The sequence below is a fragment of the Palaemon carinicauda genome, chromosome 44 (genome assembly GCF_036898095.1).
Source record: "Palaemon carinicauda isolate YSFRI2023 chromosome 44, ASM3689809v2, whole genome shotgun sequence".
Taxonomy (NCBI): Eukaryota; Metazoa; Arthropoda; class Malacostraca; order Decapoda; family Palaemonidae; genus Palaemon; species Palaemon carinicauda.
In genome coordinates, this window is record NC_090768.1 from 23464538 (window position 1) to 23488696 (window position 24159).

The following is a 24159-nucleotide window of genomic DNA, read 5'->3' on the forward strand; positions in this document are numbered from 1 at the left end:
TATAGTATCAAGCCTGCAGAACAAATAGATACCTGTAGATTGTATATTCGTTATTTTACCACTGGAGTACTGTACATACAATATTTAGATAGTCTTTTGGCTCTGCTATGTCATCATCTCAATTTTGATGCTGATGCATATGTTTTAGGAATGTGTACAAGTATTAAGCTATTCTCCTTATGCTTTTTATTTTCAGTACTATAGTGTCTTGATTTGACTATAACATTTCAGAGCTGGACAGGGTCCAACCAGTGGAGGACACACATGGTTGCAAGATCCCTCTGCAAGAGATGGGGGTGAAGAACCACGCAGAGTACAAACACCTCTAGTAGCCATGTTAAGGGAAACTTGGTTCATTGGAGCTGTTGGTGCAGCTGGTTTTATTGTCCTTTCAATATTTGTAGCTGTAGTTTGCTATCGCCGCAAAAAACTTGAAAAAAGGGCAATGGGAGGTTAGTGCATAATGATATTTTGCATGATTCAGTGGCTGACTGCTGTGCATATTGCTATTTAATTTGCCATTTTACTTACTAATAAAGACTTATTCATTATTGCCTTAGCTATATAAATTACACAAAATAATATGGTGCTTCTGTTTTATGAAAAATAGATATCTAATATTAATATTCTATAATTAGTCCTCTTAAAGGATTTCTTATGCATGCATTTCTGCTAAAGAGCCAACACCAACCGTATTGCAAAGACTGTTTGTTACCTTTAATAGTGAGGCATTTATTGACCGAATGCCTCTATTATAGCAACTTAAGAAATAGATATCTGTTTGAGGCTCGAGGTGAGATGGCAGGTTCATCCTTACCAAGATTCTTGGACATGTGTCTTACTGTGCAAGCAGCATTTTTTAATTTATTTGAGAAGCAGGTCTTCTGAAAACTATTTAACTTTCGTAATGACATCTTAAATTTTATGGTTTTAATTGAATGTTTTTTATTTTTTACATATAATAAATGATATTGACATCCATGACCTTAGATGTCACGATGCAAGAAAACTTTAAATCAATCAATCAATCAAACACTTGTGCATGAATTTTCTTTAGTTTATAAATTCTTTATATTTTCCTAATTTTCATAAAACTTATTACTTAGTAGTATTGGAACTTTAAAACTGATTTGTCTTGACATTAAATACAAACCCTTTCTTTATTTATTTGGGTTATGCTTTTGGGGAAGCTGGAAATCTAGCCATAAGACTTTTAGCAAGGTGTAACTACTCAACCACTAGATAGCAGGGGATGGGCCTAGTACCAGCTACCCCGTGCACACACACTGGTGTTATTTTGTCACTTTTTCTTTTGGCTCGACCCAGAACGGATGTTGTCTCTCCGCCTCTCAAATTGATTGCTATATTGACTAATTGTTTTCTTTTCTTTTTCTTTTCAGGAGTGATTGTGACTTCTTCCGGCTATTATACAAACTTGTCAAAGACCTGAAGGACGCAAATGCGGCACCTTCGTGTCCACAGTCGAGGCTGGCCCTCAGTTGACGTGTCCGGTCTGTGTGTGCAGGATGATACTTGTGAGGAGTGTCGGGAGTGGTCTTCAGATTTGGATGGCGGCATAAAACGTCTGAGAGATTCTTTTTCTTCGGGGTCGTCCGTGAAATCGAAGAAACCTCAGATTAGTTCTTCAACCCCTTAATCTCTTCCCGAAGCTCCTTTTTTGCTTGGTCTCCCAAGGGAATTGATCAAACATGGGTGTGGATCATTTAACTCTGGGACAACCCTTAGGTTCAAAGGACGCTGCCGCTTCTCCTAGTGAAGCAGCGCCGCCCTTCCCTGCAGAGGGAGCCTTTCTCGTTTGACAATTTGTTACAGATCCTGCCTTCTCCTGGTGTTGCTGGTCCCCCATCAAGGAAGGTCTTGTAGAGTTGCTGCAGTTGGCAGCAGAGATGAAGCGAACACCAGCTTCCTCAGAGGTGAAGTTGGATCCTCCTCCAAAGAGCTCTGGAGGCTTCATGCCGGAAGAGTTCCTTGCTTTTGCTGACAGTGCTGTGTTGCCGGTTCCGAGTTCCCCACCTTCGCCTGCCGCCCATAACTGCGTCTCCCCTCGTTCCGAGAATGCTCAGCCTGCGGAGGGGAGGCAAAATCTGAGGTAGGTTTGTGTTCCTCTTTGGGTCCTCCCTAAACTGGTCTCCGCCACATGGATCTTCTAGACGGCTCCCGCCTTTGCCTGCACTTTTCCCCAGCCTGTCATAGCGTGGTTCCCTTGTGGAGGTTGCTCGCCCCCCTGCAAGTTCAACGTCCGCCATCCTCGCCTGTTCCTGTTCCAGAGTCTGGGAGTGCTCGCCGTTCCCCTAGGGGTTTCCAGTCTATCTTGCTGGAGTGTGCGGCGCTACCCAGCGCTCAACACCCTCGCTCGTCAGCGCTGACAAGAGGAATGCCCATGATGACTATCAATGCCCATGATGACTATCATGATCATAAGACATCTTGTGATAGATCCAGAGGTGCATGAACCAGCTCTCTCTTGTCATTGTGTTAGAGCAGTCCCCTGCATATCAGGACATTCTAGCGCATTCCCAGGCTATGCGCGACCTAGATATTAGTCACCAACGAGACCAACCCTCTGCTCTCAAGCACGTGACCACTCACCTTATGATCACTACACATCTTGTGACTGTTCTAGGTCTAGGATTCCTGAGCGCAATCTACAGTCCATGCAATAGCACCCATCTTCATGCGTTCCAGTAATCCGCTCATCCTGGGCGTGTGCTTGACGCACACACTCCCAGACCATCAGGTACAGCTCGTGATCCAGCCCCTGCATGATCTTTATCAGCTTACGAGCGCACAGTAGCATATTGCGAAGTATCTGCCTGTCATCTCCCATCAACACATCCAGCAGGTAGAGCTAGAGCATGAACCCCAAGTGCCACGCGTCAGTCCTGCAGCGAGGAATGGACCAGCAGAACTTAGCCGACTAGTACCCTTCGTAATACCCCCAAAGAGTTCAACACTTGTTCCAGAGCCCTCTCCCATGCGTTCTTCAACTCACTCTTCCAAGCCAAACCCAGAGACCATTCCAGTTCCTTTACAGCCAGGTAAGCGACCTCTCCTCCTTTCCAGGTCCCGAAAACTAGGACTCTAGGAAGTGCTCACCTCCCTGTTACGTGTTTGGTGAGAAGTCCACTTCCAATCCAGCCTTCGAGAAGGATGTACCATGGTTTAATGCTTTTTTGAAGGCAGTGAGTTTGGCAGTATCTGGTACCACTCCTTCGGGGAAGCAGTCATGGGCAGCATCCACGAGTACACCCAGGATCCCGTTGGAGAAGACGATCTTGTCAAGGGCCTCTTCTCTGCTCGCTGACCTTAGATGTAGGTCCCCAATAGCAGGGGCACCCAGATGTACTTCTTTCTCCCCGATTAGATCCAAAATGCGGGTTCCTACAGGCACCGCAGAGGTGATACAGTCAGCCCGTGCTTCGAGCGAGTTTATGCTTTGCAATTTCACTTACAGTATATGCAGTACCTATTGAATAAAAAATCAAATATTTGCTATAAAAAATCTTACGGCACGATGATTTCAAATAGCCCACGCTTCTTTACACTGGGCATGTTTCTCACCACTTGCCTCTCTCTCCACCCAGCTCGGCCCAGCTCTTGCTGTACACTACAGTATATCCATTTACTGTGGTAAAAAATTACATCTATAATTGAAATAAGCTGGATTTATTAAACTGCTGATTTACACTGTATCCAAAAATAGTGTATGTAATATTCATATTTTAGTATAGTATTTGCAAATAAAAACACAGCAAATGATAATCTTTTCCATTGTCTATGTTGCCAGCTACCCCTCTCATTCACAACAGTGTATTCGTCATTGATGTTGTCTCACCGTTGTTGGAATGCATCCTGCCAGAAAGCCTGAGGGTCCGGGACTGGAGAACAGTAGAGCAGGAGCCTGAAGTTCTGGGACATCGCTAACAGATCCACAGTCGTAGGAACCCCACTAAGTCAGGACTTTATTGGCTATCGGATGTTTCCGAGTTGCTCTGATTTGATTGTCTGTGAGTGCATTCCTCATGCCTGGAATGAAGTGAGCTGATAGGGACACCTAACTGTCTTCTGTCCATCTTGACATCTTTACAAGATGGCATAGGGGCTGCAAAATGGTACCGCGTTGTTTTCTTACGTAGGTCACTACAGTGGTGTTGTCGTTCATCAGCTCCACAGAGTGACCTGCCAGGAACTGGGGCTAGGAAGGCTGCCCTCATCTAAGAGCCCTCTTAGTGAGAGAATGCCTTTATGAAGCCATTAAGCCTCAGCACGGCATATCATTCCCGTGCTGAAGCTTGGTAACGGGCAAGAGGGCTTTCAAACTGAGGAATTTTTTTCTCCCTCGGTTTGACTAAATTTCTCTCATCCTATTTCTTTTACTTATAATTGCTTCATTCTCCTTCGTATATATCAACTGTTTCCAACCTTGCTGTCAAAACACACTTACCCATTTCACTGTCCAGATTTTTTTGGGGAGACATCGTATCCAGGATTGGATTTTTTTTTTCAAAATCAGTTGTGGGAGCTGGAGCTGTGGTGGTTTAGCCAACTTCCCAATAATGTTTGCTAGGTGTGTCAGTATTTCCATACTGGCATGTGGGACTATTTTCGAACAAAAATCTTGGCCTTTGAATTCCAGGTTGGCCGGTTTCATAGAGATAGGACTCTTAGCATTCTTGCCGGTTTGCCTGCCACTATGATTAACGTGGGGATCATTGCATTCTTGTAATGCTCTCAGTCCCATCAATTGGTTTGGCATACACTTGAGCCACTGTAATCGTAGTGGTACCATCCCTTAGTGGTAATCTAGGGAGTGGACATTAGGGAAGCAGCTCTTGCAGGTGTCATTGGGGGAGAAATTAATTCCATGAAAGGTTAATGGGGTCTTCTTTGAGATTTGAGACAGTCTTCTTATTTTCTTTCCTTTATACTTAATTTTTTCCAAGGTTTTTTTTTTTTTATTATTATCATTATTACCTCTTCCCTCCCTCTCAAAAAATTAACAAGTAAACTTAATGTTCCCTGTACCCCTGGATCAGATGGTGAACCCCAGACACTGTTGATGACCTCTGTTAATTTAATAAAGGAAAAGTCTGTTAATAACCTAGGAACAAAAAAGGACCCCTCTACTAATGTTTCAAAACCAAGTAAGTCTGGTAACACAGGGAAACTTCAAATTCTTCATGTTACCCAAATTCTGATAGATACTGATTATGATTAGCTATATAAAAATTTAAATGCTTTGGAGTGTTAAAAGAAATAAGATTGAAATTTAAAAATGAAAAATGACATTTATAGATATTGTAAGGACAATGTCCTATAACGCTTGTAGCACTCTTTTTACCTTTGTACATATTCTGTGTAAATACCCTGTAAATATCGTTTATGCATTTAGATGCAGAATCACCTGCCCTTTATTTTTATGTAAAACTCATTGTTATATGTCAAGCGTGGGCTTTTATATTAACCATAAAATCAATGTAAGAAAACACACATACCCCGCATTTCTCACTTGTTGACGGTTGGACAGTCACCTACCCAGGTCACTACAATTCCGTCTGCACAGGTCAATGTATTCGACCCGTCTCGGAGATAAAGTATCACTTGATTATGGTCTGTCTCTTATACCTCAGAACTGGTGACTCCGGAGTTTTCCCTTAACGGACTTACGACGGCGATTCCGACAGCATTTAGGCTCGCTACTCCATATACCCAAACGCCACTAATGGACTCATTACGGCACAAATTATTTTGCGTTCTGGCGTTTCCAAACACAGTTTTTGCCACGGCAATTAGCGACTTCTCGGCTGCTTAAAATTTCTACTCCATTAGCGGACTCACTACTGAGTTATGGAGTGTGAGGTCAGATGAGAGATTCAGAAGTCAATAGTAACTCACCCCTCGCAACCGAAGGGCACGACGCAGTATTCACGCACACAACACAAACAGCCACACAAATGTTGATGGAACAGAAGTTACAGCTGCCTCCATTCACACTGGACGCAGCGACTGTATGGTTTCAGCGTGCCAAGTCCCACTTCAGGTTGGCAAACGTCGCCGACGAATTGAAAAAATTAAACATGGGGATGGTACTGCTGACGCCTGACACGTTCAAAAGAATCTCCTCCTGGCTGAGAGATTCAGAAGTTGATAGTATCTCACCCCTCGCAACCGAAGGGCACGGTGCAGTATTCACGCAAACATAACATTACGGACACACAAATGTTGATGGGACATTAGTTACAGCTGCCTCCATTCACACTGGATGCAGCGACGGTATGATTTCAGTGTGCCGAGTCCCACTTCAGGTTGGCAAACATCACCGACGAATTGAAAAAATCAGACATGGTGATATTACTGCTGATGCCGGACATGTTAAAAAGAATCTCCCCCTGGCTGAAACAGAGGCTGGTACCCATGAGGTACAGCGACCTTAACAATATACTGACGGAGGTCTATGATCTCCCGGTACCCCTGAGGGCCCATCGCGCCCTTGACCTAATGACATTGCCCCTCAGCAGCCTGGGACAAACTGTTGGACCTCCTGCAGCTGAACGAGCTCGACAGCGACAGGCGGCTCAGGGAGATAAGCCTATCAAGGGAGGTCTTCCTCCGTCGCTTTCCCTAAAGCATCTGCGCTCAGCTGGAGGGCGCCGACGACCAGGAAATGTCATCGTTGGTTGCAAAGGCCGACAAACTCCACCTGGCAGCCCAGGATGACAGATACGCCGCCACCACCTCCATCAACGCTGTCACGAAGGAGACAGAGGATTACCCGGCGGAGCCAGACAATGTAGGGGTCAACGTGATCCATGTACTGCCGCCCACAGGCCCCACCGCACTGACAGCAGCAGCAGAGCCAGCATGAGCAAGAATAACGACAAGAGAACCAGGAGGCGCGGAAGTGTGTCCAACCATGCACACGTCCAAAAAACTAGGTGGCCAACCATGCCTATAAGCAACCGTGGAGCAGGTGAGGCCCGATCATATGGGCTTCTACATCCTTGACGTCAACCCAGGAAAAAGGTTCCTGGTGGATACCGGTGCTACAGCCCCATCACTTGTTACAGGACGAAGACACTGGAGATATCCATCATGGGCCAAAACTACACCAGGCCTTTCCTGATCGCAGACATCAAGGGGGTGCTCCTGGGCGCCAACTTCCTTGCTCACCACGGACTGCTGGTAGACGTGCGTCGCAAATGACTAGTGGAACAGTGGACCTACCGGTCCCACCATCTCTCCAGTGGGCCCAGCCTCCCCAGGGTGTGCTCAGTCACGCCCCACGAATACGGCCGCCTGCTGCAGGAATTCCCGGAGGTTTTCAAACCCAAGCTCTGCCAATTGAAGGGCGTCCCCACCAAACATGGGATATTCCACCATATCTCTACGACTGGTGCCCTAACCCACTGCAGGTTCCGACGCCTCCCTCCGCAAAAGATTCAGGACACCAAGTGTGCCTTCCAGGAGATGGAGCGCATGTTAATCTACAAAAAGGCGTCCAGCCATGGGCCTCTATGCTGCACGTGGTCAAGAAACCCAACGGGAGTTGGAGGCCCTGCGTGATTATAGACGCCTCAATCCAACCACGATACCTGACCACTACCCATTACTCAACTTGCAGGATCTCACTGGAGCCCTCCATGGAGCCACTATTTTTCCAAGATGAATGCCAACCTCCGTGAAGTCCCTCCTGGAATTCATTGGCATGGAGAACTCCTACTGGAGGTTCCGACCCAACATCGCTGGCGTGATGACCTCCCTTCTCAACGTCCTGAGGAGGAAACCGAAGCTAGAGTGGTGGCCCTCTCAACAAGAAGCCTTCACGCAAACAAAGATTGCCCTGTGCAAGGCCACAACCCTAGCCTACCAGGACCCCAGGGCCCCCTGAGGTTAACTGCGGATGCCAGTAACATTGAGTGCGTGCCATCCTGGAACAGGTGATTAACGACATGCCCCAACCACTCGCCTTCTTCAGCAAGACGTTAAAACCACCCGAGACTCGCTACAGCACTTTTGACTGCGAGCTTTCTGGCAGTGTACCACGCCGTCAGACATTTCAAATAATTGCTGGAGGGAATCTCATTCACAATCCAGATGGACTACCAGCCTTTGGTCCACGCTTTCACCAAGCTCGGTGAAGCATGGTCCGCCCGACAGCAACGACATCTGGCGGCCATCTCCGAGTTCGTCTGTACTATCAGCTACATCCCCGTGAGAAAGAATCCGGTGACTGATGCTCTGTCAAGAATCAGACAACCACACGTCAACATCTTTTACAAAGCTGTGTAATTCCTACGGCTTTACGCCTGGACACTATCTAGGATCTCTCTCAGAGAGGCTTTTCACAAGTTGCGAAAAGGATGTTGGGATACCTACAGAGATCTTTGGTTTCAATCTAACAGGACAAGAGAACCGTCCTCTGTGGTTGGTATCGAGGAAGGGGCATCTCTCCCGTCGATACTACTATTCCATCAATAGTGGAGTTCCTTATATATTTCGAGAAGAAAAACTCCTCCTGGTCTCGGTGGTGAAAGGCTACTGCTCAGCCTTGAACCTTGCCTTTTGGGTGAAAGGAGTTAATATTTCTTCTTCTTTGGAGTTCTCTCTCCTTATACAGAGTGCCCTCAGTCCAGTCAGAAGTTAGACCACCCCATAAACGTGGTTTGCTTCCTTCGGTCCCTGAAGAATGCTCCTCATGAACCGTTAAGCCAGGCATCAGATCTTCACCCGACTTTGAAGAATGTTTTTCTTCTCACGTTGGCTTCGGCCAAAAGAGTTAGCTGACTCCATGGTCTTTCCTATGACATCACCCATTCAAGGGGATGGGGGAGGCAATGCTTGGCTTCGTCCCTGAGTTTATCACCAGACTCAAAATCCAAGAGAAGTGTATCCTGGATTCGGATCCTTCCGTATTGGGAGTGTCCGTAATGTAACCTGTGATTCAGATCAACTGTTACTTTGTCCAGTGATGAGTTTGAGGTACTATCTCAAAAGAACAGCAGCAGCTCTCCCTCAAGATTCGACACACTTTGTCAGCACGGGGAAGGTCAAGAGGAGGATCACCAAGAACACCATCTCGGCTCAGATTCGCAAATTCATAGACCAAGCATTGAATCCCGATCCTTCTCCACAGACAAGATGACCCAGAGCTCTTGACATTACGGACATCAGGACGTCCCTAGCGTTCAAGGACTACTAATTCGGTCTAATAAGCGGCCGTGTGAAAGCATCAGATGACCTTCACTGCCCACTACTTGCAAGACGTGACCCACAGCAACATTACTCTGTGATTAGTCTGGGATTATTGTTAACAATGATAAGCTCCCTCTTGTTGTTTTTTTTTTTTTGTTCTTGTGTGTGTGTGTGTGTGTGTGTGTGTGTGTGTGTGTTTGCATCTTACCCTCTTTTGGGGAACAGCACTTAGGTCCTCTGCAAGTAAAACCATTTCCTTTGTGTAACCAAGTATGAAAATATTACTTGTTACATTCACATATCCCTTGGCAAGAATAAATAGAGAAATTACTTGTGATGAATATAGGTACTCATTACAAAGAGATCTAAACAAAATATATGAAGGGGCGGAGATAAATGGATGGTATTTAACTCCGATAAATTTGAATCAATAAATTATGGAAACAGAGAAAGAGTGGTATATGCATATAGGGGACCTAGTAACGAGACAATCACAAACAAGGAAGCAATTAAAGACCTTGGAGTAATGTTAAACAGGAATATGTTATGCAACGACCAAATAGCAACATTGTTGGCTAAATGTAAAGCAAAAATGGGAATGGTATTCAGACAACTTAAAACAAGACAAGCTGAACACATGATTATGCTGTACAAAACTTATGTAAGTAGTACACTCGAGTACTGCAATGTGATATGGTACCCACACTACCAAAAGGATATAGCACAAATAGAGAATTTAAGGACCTTGACTACTGGGAAAGACTGCAATTTTCAAAATTTACAGTCTAGAAAGGAGAAGAGAACCCTATATGAGAATAAAAGCATGGAAGCAAATCGAAGGATTTACTGAAAACATCATGGAACTAAAAATATCAGAAAGAGTAAGCCGAGGTAGATTAATAGTCCCCAAAACTATACCAGGAAAACTAAGGAAGGCACACAAGACATTAATCCACTACGCACCAGCATCGATAATGCAGCGAATATTTAATGCGCTGCCAGCTCATTTAAGAAACATATCAGGAGTGAGCGTAGATGTGTTTGAGAATAGGCTCGATAAACACTTAAGATGCATCCCAGACCATCCAAGACTGGAAGATGCAAAATACACCGGAAGATGCATTAGCAACTCTCTGGTGGATATACGAGGTGCCTCACACTGTCGGACCTTGGGAACCCAAACATAGAATAAGGCAATAAGGTGGGATTGGGTAACGTCTATGGTTGATTCAAAGATTACTGTTTCTTAGAATTCTTAGTATCTAAGCGTGCTTTGCACAAAATTTAGCGAGGTGTCAGGGTTTCTCCATTTTATGTTTGGAGCACGTACGGGAAAAATCCTGGTAAAAAACCAGCCAGTTAGTTTGGACTTCAACCCTCATAAAGGCCGAGTCATCCTTAATAAACAGCGAAAGGGTATGTATTTAGTGTCGGAACAAATGTCAAATTGGAAAGTAATTTGTAGTTTTCCGAACAATACAAACCTTGAGCTCTCGATACAAATATGGCCGACCATCATCTATCCCCCTGTAAGTCCTGCCTGCACTCAAAAGTGACGAGACAACACTGGTGTGCGTGAGTGGGGTGTCTGGTACTAACCCCCCCTCCCCGTTAACTAGCAGTGGGGTAATTACACCTAGCTAAAAGTCTTATGACTATTCTTTCAGCTTTTCCTAAAGTATATCCCTAATAAAGAGCTCAAGGTTTGAAACTCTAGGAAAAATACTAAGTACTTTCAAATTTGTCATTTTAGTTATGTAGTAGATGCACTGTTATTCAGAAAATAAAGAATCTTATAAATTTAATTGTTTTATATTTCTGATATGTATAATGAATTACCATATTCAAATTGTCTTTCCCACCTAGGATATAAGCTTGATAGCAGGAGTGTTAATGGCACAATGACGGGTGGTCTCTGGATTGAAAGGGGACCATGGGGCAGTTCTCCTGCTGCTGTGGAGGAAAAGACTGAGAATGGACCTGAAAAGCTACTTAACCTTCACACTGCTGCAGCAGATTATGCTGAAGTTGAAGGACCTCCCATGTCACTTGTGCCTCCTGGACCTCAGACTTTAGGAACACCAGTGGCTTATGCTACTACAAACATTATTCGTGGAAGAAATGTAAGACTTGGATTTATTTTTACCAGTGATTTGCTTGCTTCATAATTTACCTCTGCAAAATTATTTTTTATCTTAAAATCCTTTTTGTATTTAACTAGATCTGTATTTTCAGTATCAAAATGTTTACTCGCCCAATTCGAATTATACTTAGCTGGAGAAAAACAATTTAATTGAGCAGAAATTTTGTCTCCCTTGACCATTTAATTTTTAATTCATATTTGTCACTTATCTTTTATATGGACAGATAAATGTGTCTTGCTTACATGAATATGTCGCTGCATTTCTTCATAAGTTGATTATGGAACTTTATATTTACCAGGGTGAGAAGGTAGAGCCAAATATTCCTGTCTATGATAGCATGTATGGAGACAATAGTGTTGTACACCAGGCCGATGATAACCTTGTACTCTACTGTACTCTAAAAAAGCAGCACCTACACAAACCAACACTTTCACCTGCTGGTGCCAACAAACAGGTACGTAATCAAAACATTTTTAAGAGCAAAAAAAATTCAGATTTTAAACCATGTTTAAAAAAGTATCTATGTGAAGAGTTGAAATGATTGCCAGAATTTTATGCCTACTAGATTTATCAGTTCTTATTGTTATGAAGCCACAGAAGTTTTTATGTTTCATCTTAATGTTTCTATACATATATTAATCTTTGAATATATACCCAGAATGGTTAATGATGAAGTTATGTTAGGCATGGTTGTAGTGCCTTTCAGAGCACTTTCACACTTACATGTGTAATCAAGTTAGCTTTGTTTGGTGGCATTAAAGCTACCTAGCACTTGATATTAGGAAATATATGTTTTGGTTACCCAAATATTTTGTCTTAATTTTTTCTACTGTACCTAAACCTTCATGAATTCTAGTATACTGAGTTTTTTTTTTTTTTTGTGATAGGACCCTTTTTTGTATTAGTTTACAGCATTACAAGGAGTTATATTTATAGGTTGTCTTAGTGCTGTATTACAAATGTCCTTTAATTACAGTATTTGTAGGTAAGATGCTTGTCATTTTGTATTTCCCCAAAAGTTGAAACTGCAAAATGGGACATTCTTCTAACCAAAAGGAATTGCCATCACTAATTTGACCCTCAAATATTTGGTATATAGCTTTCATAATTAAGTGTACAGAGAATATAGGCTTTAGTTGTAAAAGTTTTATAGGAATATTCATCTATTTTGGTTAATAAAATTTTGAAAACCTAAGACCTGCAACATGAATTCTAGAGCCATGGAGAAGAGGGACTAAGATCTAGATGAAAAGTTTAGGACATGTAGAAGAGAGCATTGTTTATCTCAATGTCAAGAATACAAACAGTTAGAAGTGCTTTAACAATCAATCCCAAGCTTATAAGGTTGAAGATGAAAAATAGCTGATTAATGAAAGAAAGTCTGGCTTTATAAAAAAAAACCAGTAATGTATATCTTTTACTTAGAATGCAGGTTTCAGGAATCATGGTAAACAAACATATTAAGTTGATTCCAAACCCTGGTGAAAGATGGAGAAGTGATATCAAACTGCACAATCTGGGAATTTTTCATGTCATCCTGATTACTGGCTAATGTAGAATTGTTGTCTGAGAGGAAGAAGTACTTTTGTCAGATAAAACAATGGCTGAAGTATCACTCATGTAAGTATGGAATAAGAAACAGCATGGAACCCTTATGAAGAAAAAAGCATCATGAGAAGAGGATGAGCAGACATCCAGAAGATAGAAAACTTTCAATGTGTTTATGAAAAATGTAATTTTTTTTCCATCAAGGGTTTCCCAAAATCTCATTAGAAATCTACCATTATCTAGTACACTGTCACGAATGGACTATTACATGTGGAGATGCAATTACTTTTCCATTTCAAGTTGTTAAACTTTTCACGAAGTCTACCAATTGCAAAGTTCACCATATCACAACTACTTGAATTGTTTCATAAATGATGCATGATGCATTGTTCATATACAGTACAGTATGACAAATTATATTAAAGTTTCCAAGTTCTATTAATTGCAAGAGCCTTGATCATTTAGTTTAAATGTTGGATTGAAGTATGTGAGCCATGTTAATAAACGATAAAAAGTACATGAACTGATATTTCTAATAAAGGAAAATGTGAAAATTAAAGAATTTTAAAATTGATACACGAATCATCTTGGGTAACCTTTCTGAACACATCTTAATTGTTACACTTAGCCATGCTAAGCAAGTGGAATTCTGGATTCCGGAGTTTTTATGAAACTGAAATGTACATTGTACCCTTATGCCTTGATATAATATTTCAGGAGTGATAAAATCATTCGTCTTTGATGTTGCAGGTTCATGGTGGACCACAGCGTGGCTATTTGTCCCCTTGGGAACATTACTCTCCCCCGCCCTTGCCAGAAAATCCACCTCCTGGACCGCCTCAACAACATATTCCACATCTTCAAATACCTCAGCAGCATCTTTTCTATAGGCAGCAGTCCCCTGTCATCACAAGGGCTTTGGCCCATCAGGTAATTTTGAGGTTGTAATTATTAGTGAAATAATGAGAAATTTACAGAGTATCTAGTGAAGACAAAAAAATTAAAATTCTTAAATTTGTGTTTCTTGATTATGCAGTGTAGTCAAAACAACTTTTAAACTTTCAGTAAGGTAGTGGTACAGTCACTGCAATGGCTTTAAACAGTGTAAGCCCCTCGCCATACAATGTTTGGTCCTCACTTTTTACCTTGAGTCTTGGACCTATGGAGTAACTATAACAAAGGGTTCAGATTTGTATATTTAAATATTTTAGATTTGTTCCTTTCCAAATACAAACCATAATTTTTTAATAGGAGACTTATTCTTAGAGGGGGGGGGGAGTCCCTATGAGCCAAACCAGGCTGGTTTAACTTTCCCAGGAAATGTCAGACCACCTGACCTGGTGTAGGAGTGTCAGTTGATTACAGTTAACTTCTTAACAACTTAATGTCACAGATGTTAGAGTAGGCCCTCACCATGCAATGGGAAGACAGTCATAGTAGAACCTATATCTGCCTGATTGATAGAGTGACTGAATCTTTGGTCATTATGAGAAATGAGTTTGCATACATTCTAGCCATTTGGAGGATGGGGAAGATACTTCTTGAATAAACTTGTGTGGAAAAAAGTTGCTTGATTATGAGGTTTACCTGCATCTGATGTCCAGTGCTGTGCATAAAGTCACGACTGCCGCACAACAAAGGGAGAGCAAGAAAGAAGATGAAAAAGCCAGACATTCACCTTCAATCTAGACTTGTGTTGCAATTGCTATCTGGGATGAAGGATGAAATACTAGGTTTGCTACACAACCTGTTGAGTAGCTACCACCTGGCCAAGGATAAAGGTATCCAAGGACTTGAGTATACTCCATGAGGTTGTCTTGAATTTCCCCGACTCTTGCCTTCAAGACTTAAGCCACTGACAGGTTCTTCCTGAATGCTAGGGTGGAGGCGATACCTTTGACTTAAGTGTTTAAGATGGTCTTTCCCTCTACCCACTCATTGTAGGGTAGGCACACCTTTGACTTCATAAGCTTGTGTGTAAGATGGTCTTTCCTCTACCCACTCATTGTGGGGTAGGCACATCTGATGGTCTCCTGAAGCTAAAATAAATTAGTATTCTCAGATATCTTCACCTTTTCAGTGCTAAGAAGATCTGGTGCTCCAGCCTGAAGCAGCGAGTTATTTTTTGATAGAGCCATAGTGCCTCATAGGTCAGAGAAGCAAGTCGCCTTGATCCCAACTATTTACTTCTTATAAAGAAGAAATAGCGAAGGAATTAAACCTAGAGTTGTGGACGGCTGGGTTCTGGATCTTGGCCATGAATTCTGAAACAAAGGTGAAGGAGACCACCTTCCATCCTTCAGAATGACTCGTGATGTATGAAAATGAATGCCTTGAAACTTGCTTACTCACTTTGCCAAAGCTAAAGTCTAGCAAGAAAACAGTTTTGAGTCAAATATATCTGTGACTTCCGTCTCTAGGGCTTATATGGTGCACTCGTAACATATCTGAGGACTCTGGTAATATCCCACTCTGGGGACATGGGCTTCTCGGGACAAAACTTTCAAGCATACATAATTCCCCCATGTGGAAATGTTTAAGCCCGTCAGTATAAAAAACCAGGTCAAGGCCGAGTGGTAGCTTTTCACCACAGAGACAAGGGAAACTGGGAATCAATTGCATAGATGTTTTGACCATAGAAGTATCCCTTCTGCTACGTCAATCCCAGAAGATGGCTAACTTCCTTTGGTAGATAGGTTTAGGGGGACCTTTGCAGGTATCAAGACGTTACCTGTGCAGTGCCTCACAAATAGTTTTTCACTCGTATGAGATGCTGGATAGTCGCCAACTGCAAAGTGCAAGCGGTACTGCCGAGTTGTGGTACCTCCGAAGGTGGAGCTAACAGAGTAGGATGTGCCGTAGGGGTAGTTCTTTTGGTACCTCAACAAAGAGCATCATTAGATCTCAAAATGTTTTATATCAATTATTCATTACTTCTCATGTAGTGTATTTCTTTTCCTCACTGGGCTATTTTTCCCTGTTGGAGCCCTTGTGCTTATAACATCCTCCTTTTCCAACTAGGGTTGTAGCTTAGTAATAATAGTGATAATGATATTTTAGCTTGTGATAACTTTCAAGCCGCCAGGTCCATACTCTGACTTCTTGTTGTCAATACCCGGTTGAGTAATCAGCAAATTGGAATGAAGAGCGGAAAGGCTCGCTCGTCCAGAGTGTCCTAGGGGTTGCTGGAAGGTGTCTTCAAACACCGCCCACGGGTCTGGAATTGGTGAGCAGGATACAGTGAGTTTCCTGTTCAACCATGTGGCAATTAGGTCGATTAACGGTTATCTTCAAAGTGTAAGAAGCCTTTTTAACATGCAAGAATCTAGATACTACTCTGAGCCTGCAACCTGCCCTGGTAATTGAGCTGACACTCTACACTGTTGTCCACTACCCTGGTGTGCATCTGGCCAAAATTTTTTTTAACACCACACAAACCCTAGCTTTCCAATGAATGCCAACTTTTATAAGATTTTTCCTCTTTGAAAAAGGGAAACTTCTTTTATCATCCAAACCACAGCAAATTGATATTTATTGGAAAGTTCTTAATAGATTTCCAATGATTATCAACAAGCTAAGTTTGTGTGATCTTGAAAGATTTTGCTACATTAGCCTATTAGTTTTGTTGAATTCAACACCGACAGTGAAAGTGTTGAAACAGCAGTAAAATGCTTGATCTTTTACCACCAGTGAAATACAGAAATTTAATCAATTACCACAAGTGTATGAATCCTATGATGGACCATAAAGCAAGAATGTGTAAATTTGTGTAGTAATTAATTCTAAATTGATTTTCCTCCGTTCTTCAATTTCATTTGTCTTGATATTGAATGAAAAGTATTTTGTGCCTTTCAACACAACTATATCATTAGGTATTTTATACAAATCTAATGTTGAGTGATTATTTACATGTACAGTAGAGTCCCCAATTATGAGAGAATTTAGTCGATCTACCACCTCGCATGAATGGAAAATTGCATATTTCAAGTCCATTAGACCTAAAGCAAACGGTAACTTACCAATCGAACATTTTTCCTATCCATTTTTTATACTTTATATGTTGTTAATGTATTTTTTCAAATATCAAATTGTTCTTAGGAATACATAAAACATTCAAAAGGTTATAAATTTTTACTAACTTGAAAAAGGTTAAAATTACACCCAGGATTGGTGTAAATATCTTCATATTTCAGAGTGCAAGAGGACCTAGAATTAGGACAAATTTTCATGAATTTAGGTCATATCTGTTGTATTTGACTGGTGAATTACAAAACCATCAGTGCATAAGCTGGGTGCATTGTGGATTCTGGAGGAGGGGATGCTGAAGTGGTTTCAGGGGTAAGAGATTCCATTGATGGAAGAGGTGGTGGTTGACTCATGCTCGGGGCAGGCTCGGTGGGTTGGTGAAGGCTGTTTCTTGTGAGAGGCGAAGAACACTGTAAGGAGAAGTTGCTTCGCTCACTACTTCATCTCATCAAAGAAGCAGTATTTTGTAACCAGCGAAACCATCATCCATTGCACACATGAATTTCAGGTACTGCACCAAGGAATTATGATCCATGCTGTATGCCCTTTTCTTCAAGTCTTCCAGGATCCTTGACATCGCCAACTTTTTGGGCGTGATGCCTTCCTCCTCCTTATCTGCTTCATTAGGTTCCTCACTCAGTGAATGGACTAATTCAGATAGGTCCTCCTCAGTCAGCTCCTGGTCATGGGCATCTAGCAACTCAAAATGTCGTCCTCAGCCACTGCCTTGAACCCTTCAACTCACTGCCTTCGCCAAAGTCAGTGTTCTTTACGGTCTGTTCTGAAGACTTTGTCAGGACTGAAGCCGCCAAAGTCCTTAATGCACCCTGGCCACACGTTTCCTGCATGCATTTACTGTCTGGTTTGACGTCGTGGAAGGATTCCTCAACAAGAGACAGACAGTCTCCTATCGCGAACTTCTTCCAGTAATTCATCACGTTGAGATCAAGGTCATTGTTGGTGGCATCCTGGAATAGTGTTCTTTATTACCCCATGGTCCATAGGCTGGATGAGGGAAGTGGTGTTAGGAGGAAAGAAAACCACTTGAAAGTTAGGGACAATCACCCCGACAGAGGATGGATATCCAGGAGCATTTTTGAGGGCGAGGAGGACCTTAAATTCCATGCCTTTCCTCTTGAGATAGTCCTTCACCTCTGGCAAGAGACGTTGAAGTGCACTGGGCCTTGCTGACATAAACAAAGCCAGATTTAATAAGATGGGCGACGATGTTACCTCACATAATCAACGTACACCTGGGGAAGACAGAAAGAGGAACATTTATTAGAATACTGTACCATACCATGGTGCAGTAAAAAAATGACAAACTTTAACAGTTTGTATTTTTCCTAACATACAAACCCGAATTCTTTACTACAGGAGATATTCTAGCGCGAGCTGGAAAATACTGCAAAAAACCTTAACAAGGTCGTTAACGACTGGGCCGGTAGTTATCCCCCTGATGGGGGTGGGGGACTGCCGGCCGGTAGCTACTGAGTACCTTCAATCGGATTCCAGCTAGGACTATCTTAGGGGGTGGCGACGGAGGGAAGATTTGAGTAAAGAATTCGGGTTTGTATGTTGGGAAAAATACAAACTCTGTTATAAGTTTATCATTTGTTCCTGCACTAAATACAAACCCTCATTCTTTACTATAGGAGACTTAGTCTTGAGGTCAGGGTGGACGAAGTATTCTTTACACCTAGAGAAAATAGTCCTCAGACTAGACTCTATAATGAACAATCTCCCATTAACTTCTCTGTAGATCCCCAAATCCAGCATGACTGAAGGTTTGTAAATACGTAGAAACCAAGTATCAGTATGAAGAGGGTCGGGAGCAATACCAGGACCCTTTCATACTAAGGGTTCCCCCTGACCTTGAAAGAGGAACCCTCGTGACAACGTGCATAACATATACCCTGTGATAGGAGTCAGATGAGTTTCATACCTTATTTCCATTGATGAATCCAGCCGAAACTGGTCACAGACTAGGATACCCAGATGGGAGGAAGAAGAAAGAGCAGAAGATAGATGGATGTTCTTCTAAACCTAGTGTAACTAAGAATCCTCGATCAATGGCTACTGTCCCCTGAAAGGGCGTAAAGGTAGCTACAGCACCTGCTGACCTGCCGACCTGCCACAATAGGTCCTATAGAAAAGGTGTTTAGAGACCTATGTGTCACATCTGATAAATAGTGAGAGGTGAATGTAGATTGGCGCTTCCAGACTCCAGCGCTTAAGACTTGGGAGACTGAGAAATTCTTCTTAAAATGCCAGCGAGCCCTAACTTGATGGGCTTTGGGTTGAGCTGCCTCAGAGTCTCCGTGAATGGCTCTCGCAATAACTTTCTTGAGCCAGAAAGAGATGGTGTTGCGAGAGATTCTCTTCTTAACCTTGTTGGTACTGAGGAAGAGATGACTGAGATGTGGTCTGAAAGGTCTGGTGCATTTCAGGTATTTCCTTAACGCCCTGACCGGGCACAGTAGCAATTTGTCAATATCCTGAGTTGCCCTATTGAGGCTAGAAAATTGAAATTCCTTAAACCTCTCATCGGCACACGAAGGATTCTGGGTTTTGGCCACAAAGCCTGGCACGAAGCTGAGAGAGACTTCCCCCCATCCTCTAGCATGGGTGACTTCGTAGGATAGACCGCGAAGTTCAACCCTTTTTGCCGAGGCCAGTGCTACTAGGAAGACGGTCTTAAGGGTAAGGAAGAAATCAGCGGCCCTATTTAAGGGCTCGTACGGAGGGCCCTTTAAGGAGCGTAAGACCAGGGACACGTCCCAGGGTGGTGGTCTAATCTCCACTGGGGAGCAAGATCTCTCAAAACTTCGAATCAACAAGATCTCTTCTGAGGTGGAAAGGTCAACTCCTCTGTCTGCAGATGAGGCTTAAGGCTGAACGATAGCCCTTAATTGCAGACATTGACAGGAGTTTCTCCTCCCTGAGGTAAACTAGGAAGTCTGCGACTAAAGGGAGAGAGGGATCGAGTGGAGACACGTCTCGCCCTCTACACCAAGCTGCAAACACACTCCATTTTGCTTGGTAGAGGTTTGTGGAAGATTTGCGCAGGTGCCTGGACATGTGTTCGGCCACTTTTCCTGAAAAGCCTCTGCTTCTGAGGAGAGACTGGACAGCCTCTAGGCATGAAGTTTCAGGAAGGGAATTTTCCCGTGGGGGATACCACTGTGTGGCTGCGTCAACAGATGGGGTTCTGGAGGTAGAAACCTCGGCACTTGAACCAGCAGGGAAAGGAGATCTGTATACCACTCTCTGCTTGGCCAAGCCGGAGGTATTAGAGTTGGTTTGCAGTCCCATGAGATCCTGAGTTTGTTGATCACCTTTCTGAGCAGGCAAAGGGGAGGGAAGGCATAGGCGTCCAGGTTGTCCCAGGAGTGTTGGAGGGTGTCCTGGATTGCTGCCTGATGGTCTGGAACTGGGGACCCGTAGCGGGGAAGTTTCGCATTCAGAGAGGTGGCGAACAGATCTATTGTGGGTGAACCCCACAAAGCTATTACTGTCTTTGCTATTCGAGGATCCAAAGACCATTCTCCACTCAGCACTTGGTGATGGCTGCTTGGCTGATCTGCCATTCTCCACCCAGCACTTGGTGATGCCTGCTCAGCTGATCTGCCACGATGTTTTTCCGGCCCGGAATAAATCTGGCTGAAAGGGAAATGTTGTGGCTTTCCGCCCACTGGCAAATCTGGACAGCCAACAGACAGAGGTCTCTTGCCAGAGTACCCCCTTGCCTGTTGATGTACGAGACGGCTGTGGAGTTGTCGCTCATCAGAACCACCTCTCGTCCATGTAGATCTTCCACAAAGAAATTTAGGCCTTTCCAGGCAGCTAATAATTCTAGGTGGTTTATATGGAGAGACCTCTCTATCGGCGATCAAACTCCTGATGCTAATTTGGGGCCTAGGTGGGAACCCCATCCCTGTAGCGACGCGTCTCGTTTCAAACTTCGGACTCGGGTTTTGGAGGGGAATGCCCTTTTGGGTGTTCTCTCTGGACGACCACCAATGAAGGTCTTGTCGCACCAGAATTGGAACCTCCACTGCCCTGAATGGGGAGTCTGACTTCTGAGACCAATGGGTCTTCAGATGCCATTGGAGTCTTCTCATTCTCGATCTCCCTCCTGGTACTATTTTTCCAGAGAGGCAAGATGGTCCAGAAGACACTGCCACGACTTGGCTGAAGGTGGTAGTGGAGATAAGAGATGGGCAATGGACTGATCCAGTCTCCGAAGCCTGTCTTCCGACGAAAACTCTCTCCCTGCCTGGGTGTTGATGGACATACCCAGATAGGTTAAGACTTGGGTCGGAGTTAAGCAAGACTTCTCTGCATTTACAAGGATCCCCAGATCCTTGCAAAGATTCAGAAGTCTTCTCAGATGATCCAGAGCTAGCTCCTTGGACGAGGCCAGGAGAAGCCAATCGTCCAGATATCTTAGCAGACGAATCCCATGTTTGTGCGCCCACGAGGATACGAGTTTGAAGATCTTCGTAAAGACCTGTGGGGCGGTCGAAAGGCCTTAGCACAGGACTTTGAACTCGAAGATCCGACCCTGAGCCAGGAAGCGTAGGAATTTCCGAGAAGTGCGATGTATTGGCACTTGGAAATGAGCATCTCTTAAATCTACAGATGCTATGAAGTCTCCTGGATGTACTGCTTGGGTCACGGAGGCTGCTGTCTCCATTTTGAATGGAGTCTGCTTCATGAACAGGTTCAGAGTCGAAAGGTCTATCACTGGTCTCCAACCCCTCGAGGCTTTCTCTACCAGAAAGAAGCGACTGAAAAACCCCGGGGAAGAGTCGGAGACCTCTTGAATGGCGTCTTTTAGAAAGCATGCTCTGTATCTCCCGAGCTAGGGCTTGCTGTTTCCCGGGATCCCGAGGGACCTGGGAGGACAAGATTGGGGGAGGAATTAGGAGGAGGAGGAGAGTCTATGAAGGGAATGAGATATCCCCAACGAAGCACCTTTATAGTCCATTGCATGGCCCCCATAGCTTTCCACCTCCTCCAACTCCCCTGCAGGCAACCCCCTACGCACTGCGGGGGGGGGGGGAGACCCTATTTTTGTCTAGGGTTCCTCCCTCTGCCTTTAGCCTTGGGAGGAGCCGACTTCCCTCTGCCCATAGGTTTGGGTGTAAAAGAGGAGCTACTGAGGTTCTTGGCTGGCAGCGGAGTTGCGACTGTTGCCTTGGGTTGTGGAGTTGGCTGCTGTTGGATTGGACGAAAGGAAGCAGCCTTTTGCATTGCAATGTCCTGCGTCTCCTTCCTCCAAGTCTCTAGGGTAGAGGAGACTGCTTGTCTAGAGAAGAGGAGAGGTTGAAGAAGATCAGAGTTCCTCAAATCCGATTTCTCAGATTTACCAATGCTCCTATGCAGTCTGGAGACTACTGATTCCCTTCTTTTGAGAATCCAGTTGCCCCACATCGTTGCGGCTGTAGCCGTTAGGAAGTCCATTGTCCTGGCCTCAGCAGCCAAGACTTCCTGCAGGGACTGCCTGGAATTCTGGTTTGAGAGGTCCTCATGACTAGCAAGGTAGCCCACTGTGCCAGACCATGTGTCAAACCAGGAAAGAGCCTCTAGAAGAGACATTGACGCTGATTCCATTATCTAGGCTTTCGCTGCGGTAAAGGAGACTGGAAGGGAAGAGTGTGTGTCTGCAGAGCAGCCAGGTGTCAGCCTTGCTGTGAGGGGGTCTAGTGTCGGAGGAGAAGGATTAGCGTCTGACCTTGTAAAAGCGCCTTTGCCTCAAGAAAGGAAACTGCAGTATTTTGTGGGATCCTTGAACTTCAAGGAATTAGTTTCCCCCGAGACCGCCTGCGAGACCTTCCTCAGACGGCCTGCAGTGTGAATAGACCAGGGAAGTTCGATTCTGGTCTTACTTCGATTCTGGTCTTAGGGTTTGGTGGAGGACGACATAGTCTGTCTAATGCTGGAGCGTCAGTATGACGAGGCGACAGGTGTAAATCTCCGAGACCTGAGATGTTACACATCGTTCTTAGAGCTCTCAGATAGGCGGACTCTAGATCTTTTGATGGTTGTTCCTCCGAGGAATCCTCAGGTCGCGCTTATTCCTCATGAGGGAGGGCGGTTGAAGCCCGAATGTCTGAAGGTAATGGCGAGGTAGCATACTCCATTGCCGACAAGCCAGAGGAAGGCTGAGCGCTGGATGATGGCACCGCGCGCACAGGATCCTGCCTGGAAGTTGAAGGTTTAGGCGAAGGCGACCGAACTAACGGTACTGTCTCGGTAAGAGTGTGTTGATCGGCGGCCTTGCCTTTCCCCTCTGATCTCAGCCGAAGAGGAGAAGGGCTGAACCCCTGGGTCTTCTTCCGAAGTTCTTGCGAAGCCCATATTTCGTAATTCATTAGAAAGTACGGGAATGGGTGCTGATCTGTCTAAAACGCGAGCGCGCAGCGAATAACCTCGCGCGGATATGTCCGGAGACTTGCGCGCTCGGAAGTTTGACGCACAGGAGTGCTCTCTCTCTGATGATACTAAGCGACGGCGAGAAGTGTTCTCTCTCGCTTGCGCAGCACGAGCTGAGCTCCTCATGAATAAATGTGAACGAGAGGAATCGCGCTCAGTGTTTTCTCTTTGCTTGGTTGCACTCTGGGCACGATCAGATTTAACCTTGCCCCGACTGGAGCGCTTATTGCGCTTGAGAGAACACTCTCGTGAAGAAGAGCGCGAACGTCTTGTAGAGCTCTTCTTCTTATAGCGCTTAGATAATTCCCCGCGAGAGGAAGACGATCGTGAGGCAGAGCGATAGCGCGAGGAAGCATTCCTCTTATGTTTGTGGCGAGAACGCTTATCACTTCTCGGCGAGACATATCATGACGAGATAGAAGGCGAGGAAGAACAAGAGCGATGACGTCTCTTCCTATGTCACCTCTCTCCGACGAGAACGTCTTGGCAAAGGAGAGCTCGCTCTCCTTTTCCTCCTCTCTCTCTCTCCTATCCTTTAAGGACGAAGGCGACGAGGAGGAGGAGGAGGAGAAGGAGGTGGTATCGTGATGAACACGCTTGCGACGTTTCGTAGTAACGCAAGCGAGGGGCGAAGTAGGCTCTGCAGGAGCTGACGTTATTACCTCCGCTGACACTTCAGCGGCCGCCGATTGAGCTGATGGGATATCGGCGAGGTCCGGAACTCCCGAGGGTTCCAAAACAGAAGGGACCCGAGGTAAAACTGTGCCTGCGAGGAACTGGTGCCACA

The 24159-nt window shown here is 44.4% G+C and overlaps 1 protein-coding gene across 1 annotated transcript in view; it reads left to right on the forward strand.

The window, feature by feature from the left end:
- Positions 1 to 24159, forward strand: part of LOC137634353 (roundabout homolog 2-like) — a 233994-nt gene that overhangs the window by 200867 nt on the left and 8968 nt on the right. The window contains 4 exon segments of the mRNA XM_068366750.1: positions 232 to 452; positions 11080 to 11336; positions 11656 to 11811; positions 13656 to 13835. Of these exon segments, the coding sequence (XP_068222851.1) occupies positions 232 to 452; positions 11080 to 11336; positions 11656 to 11811; positions 13656 to 13835 (814 nt within the window).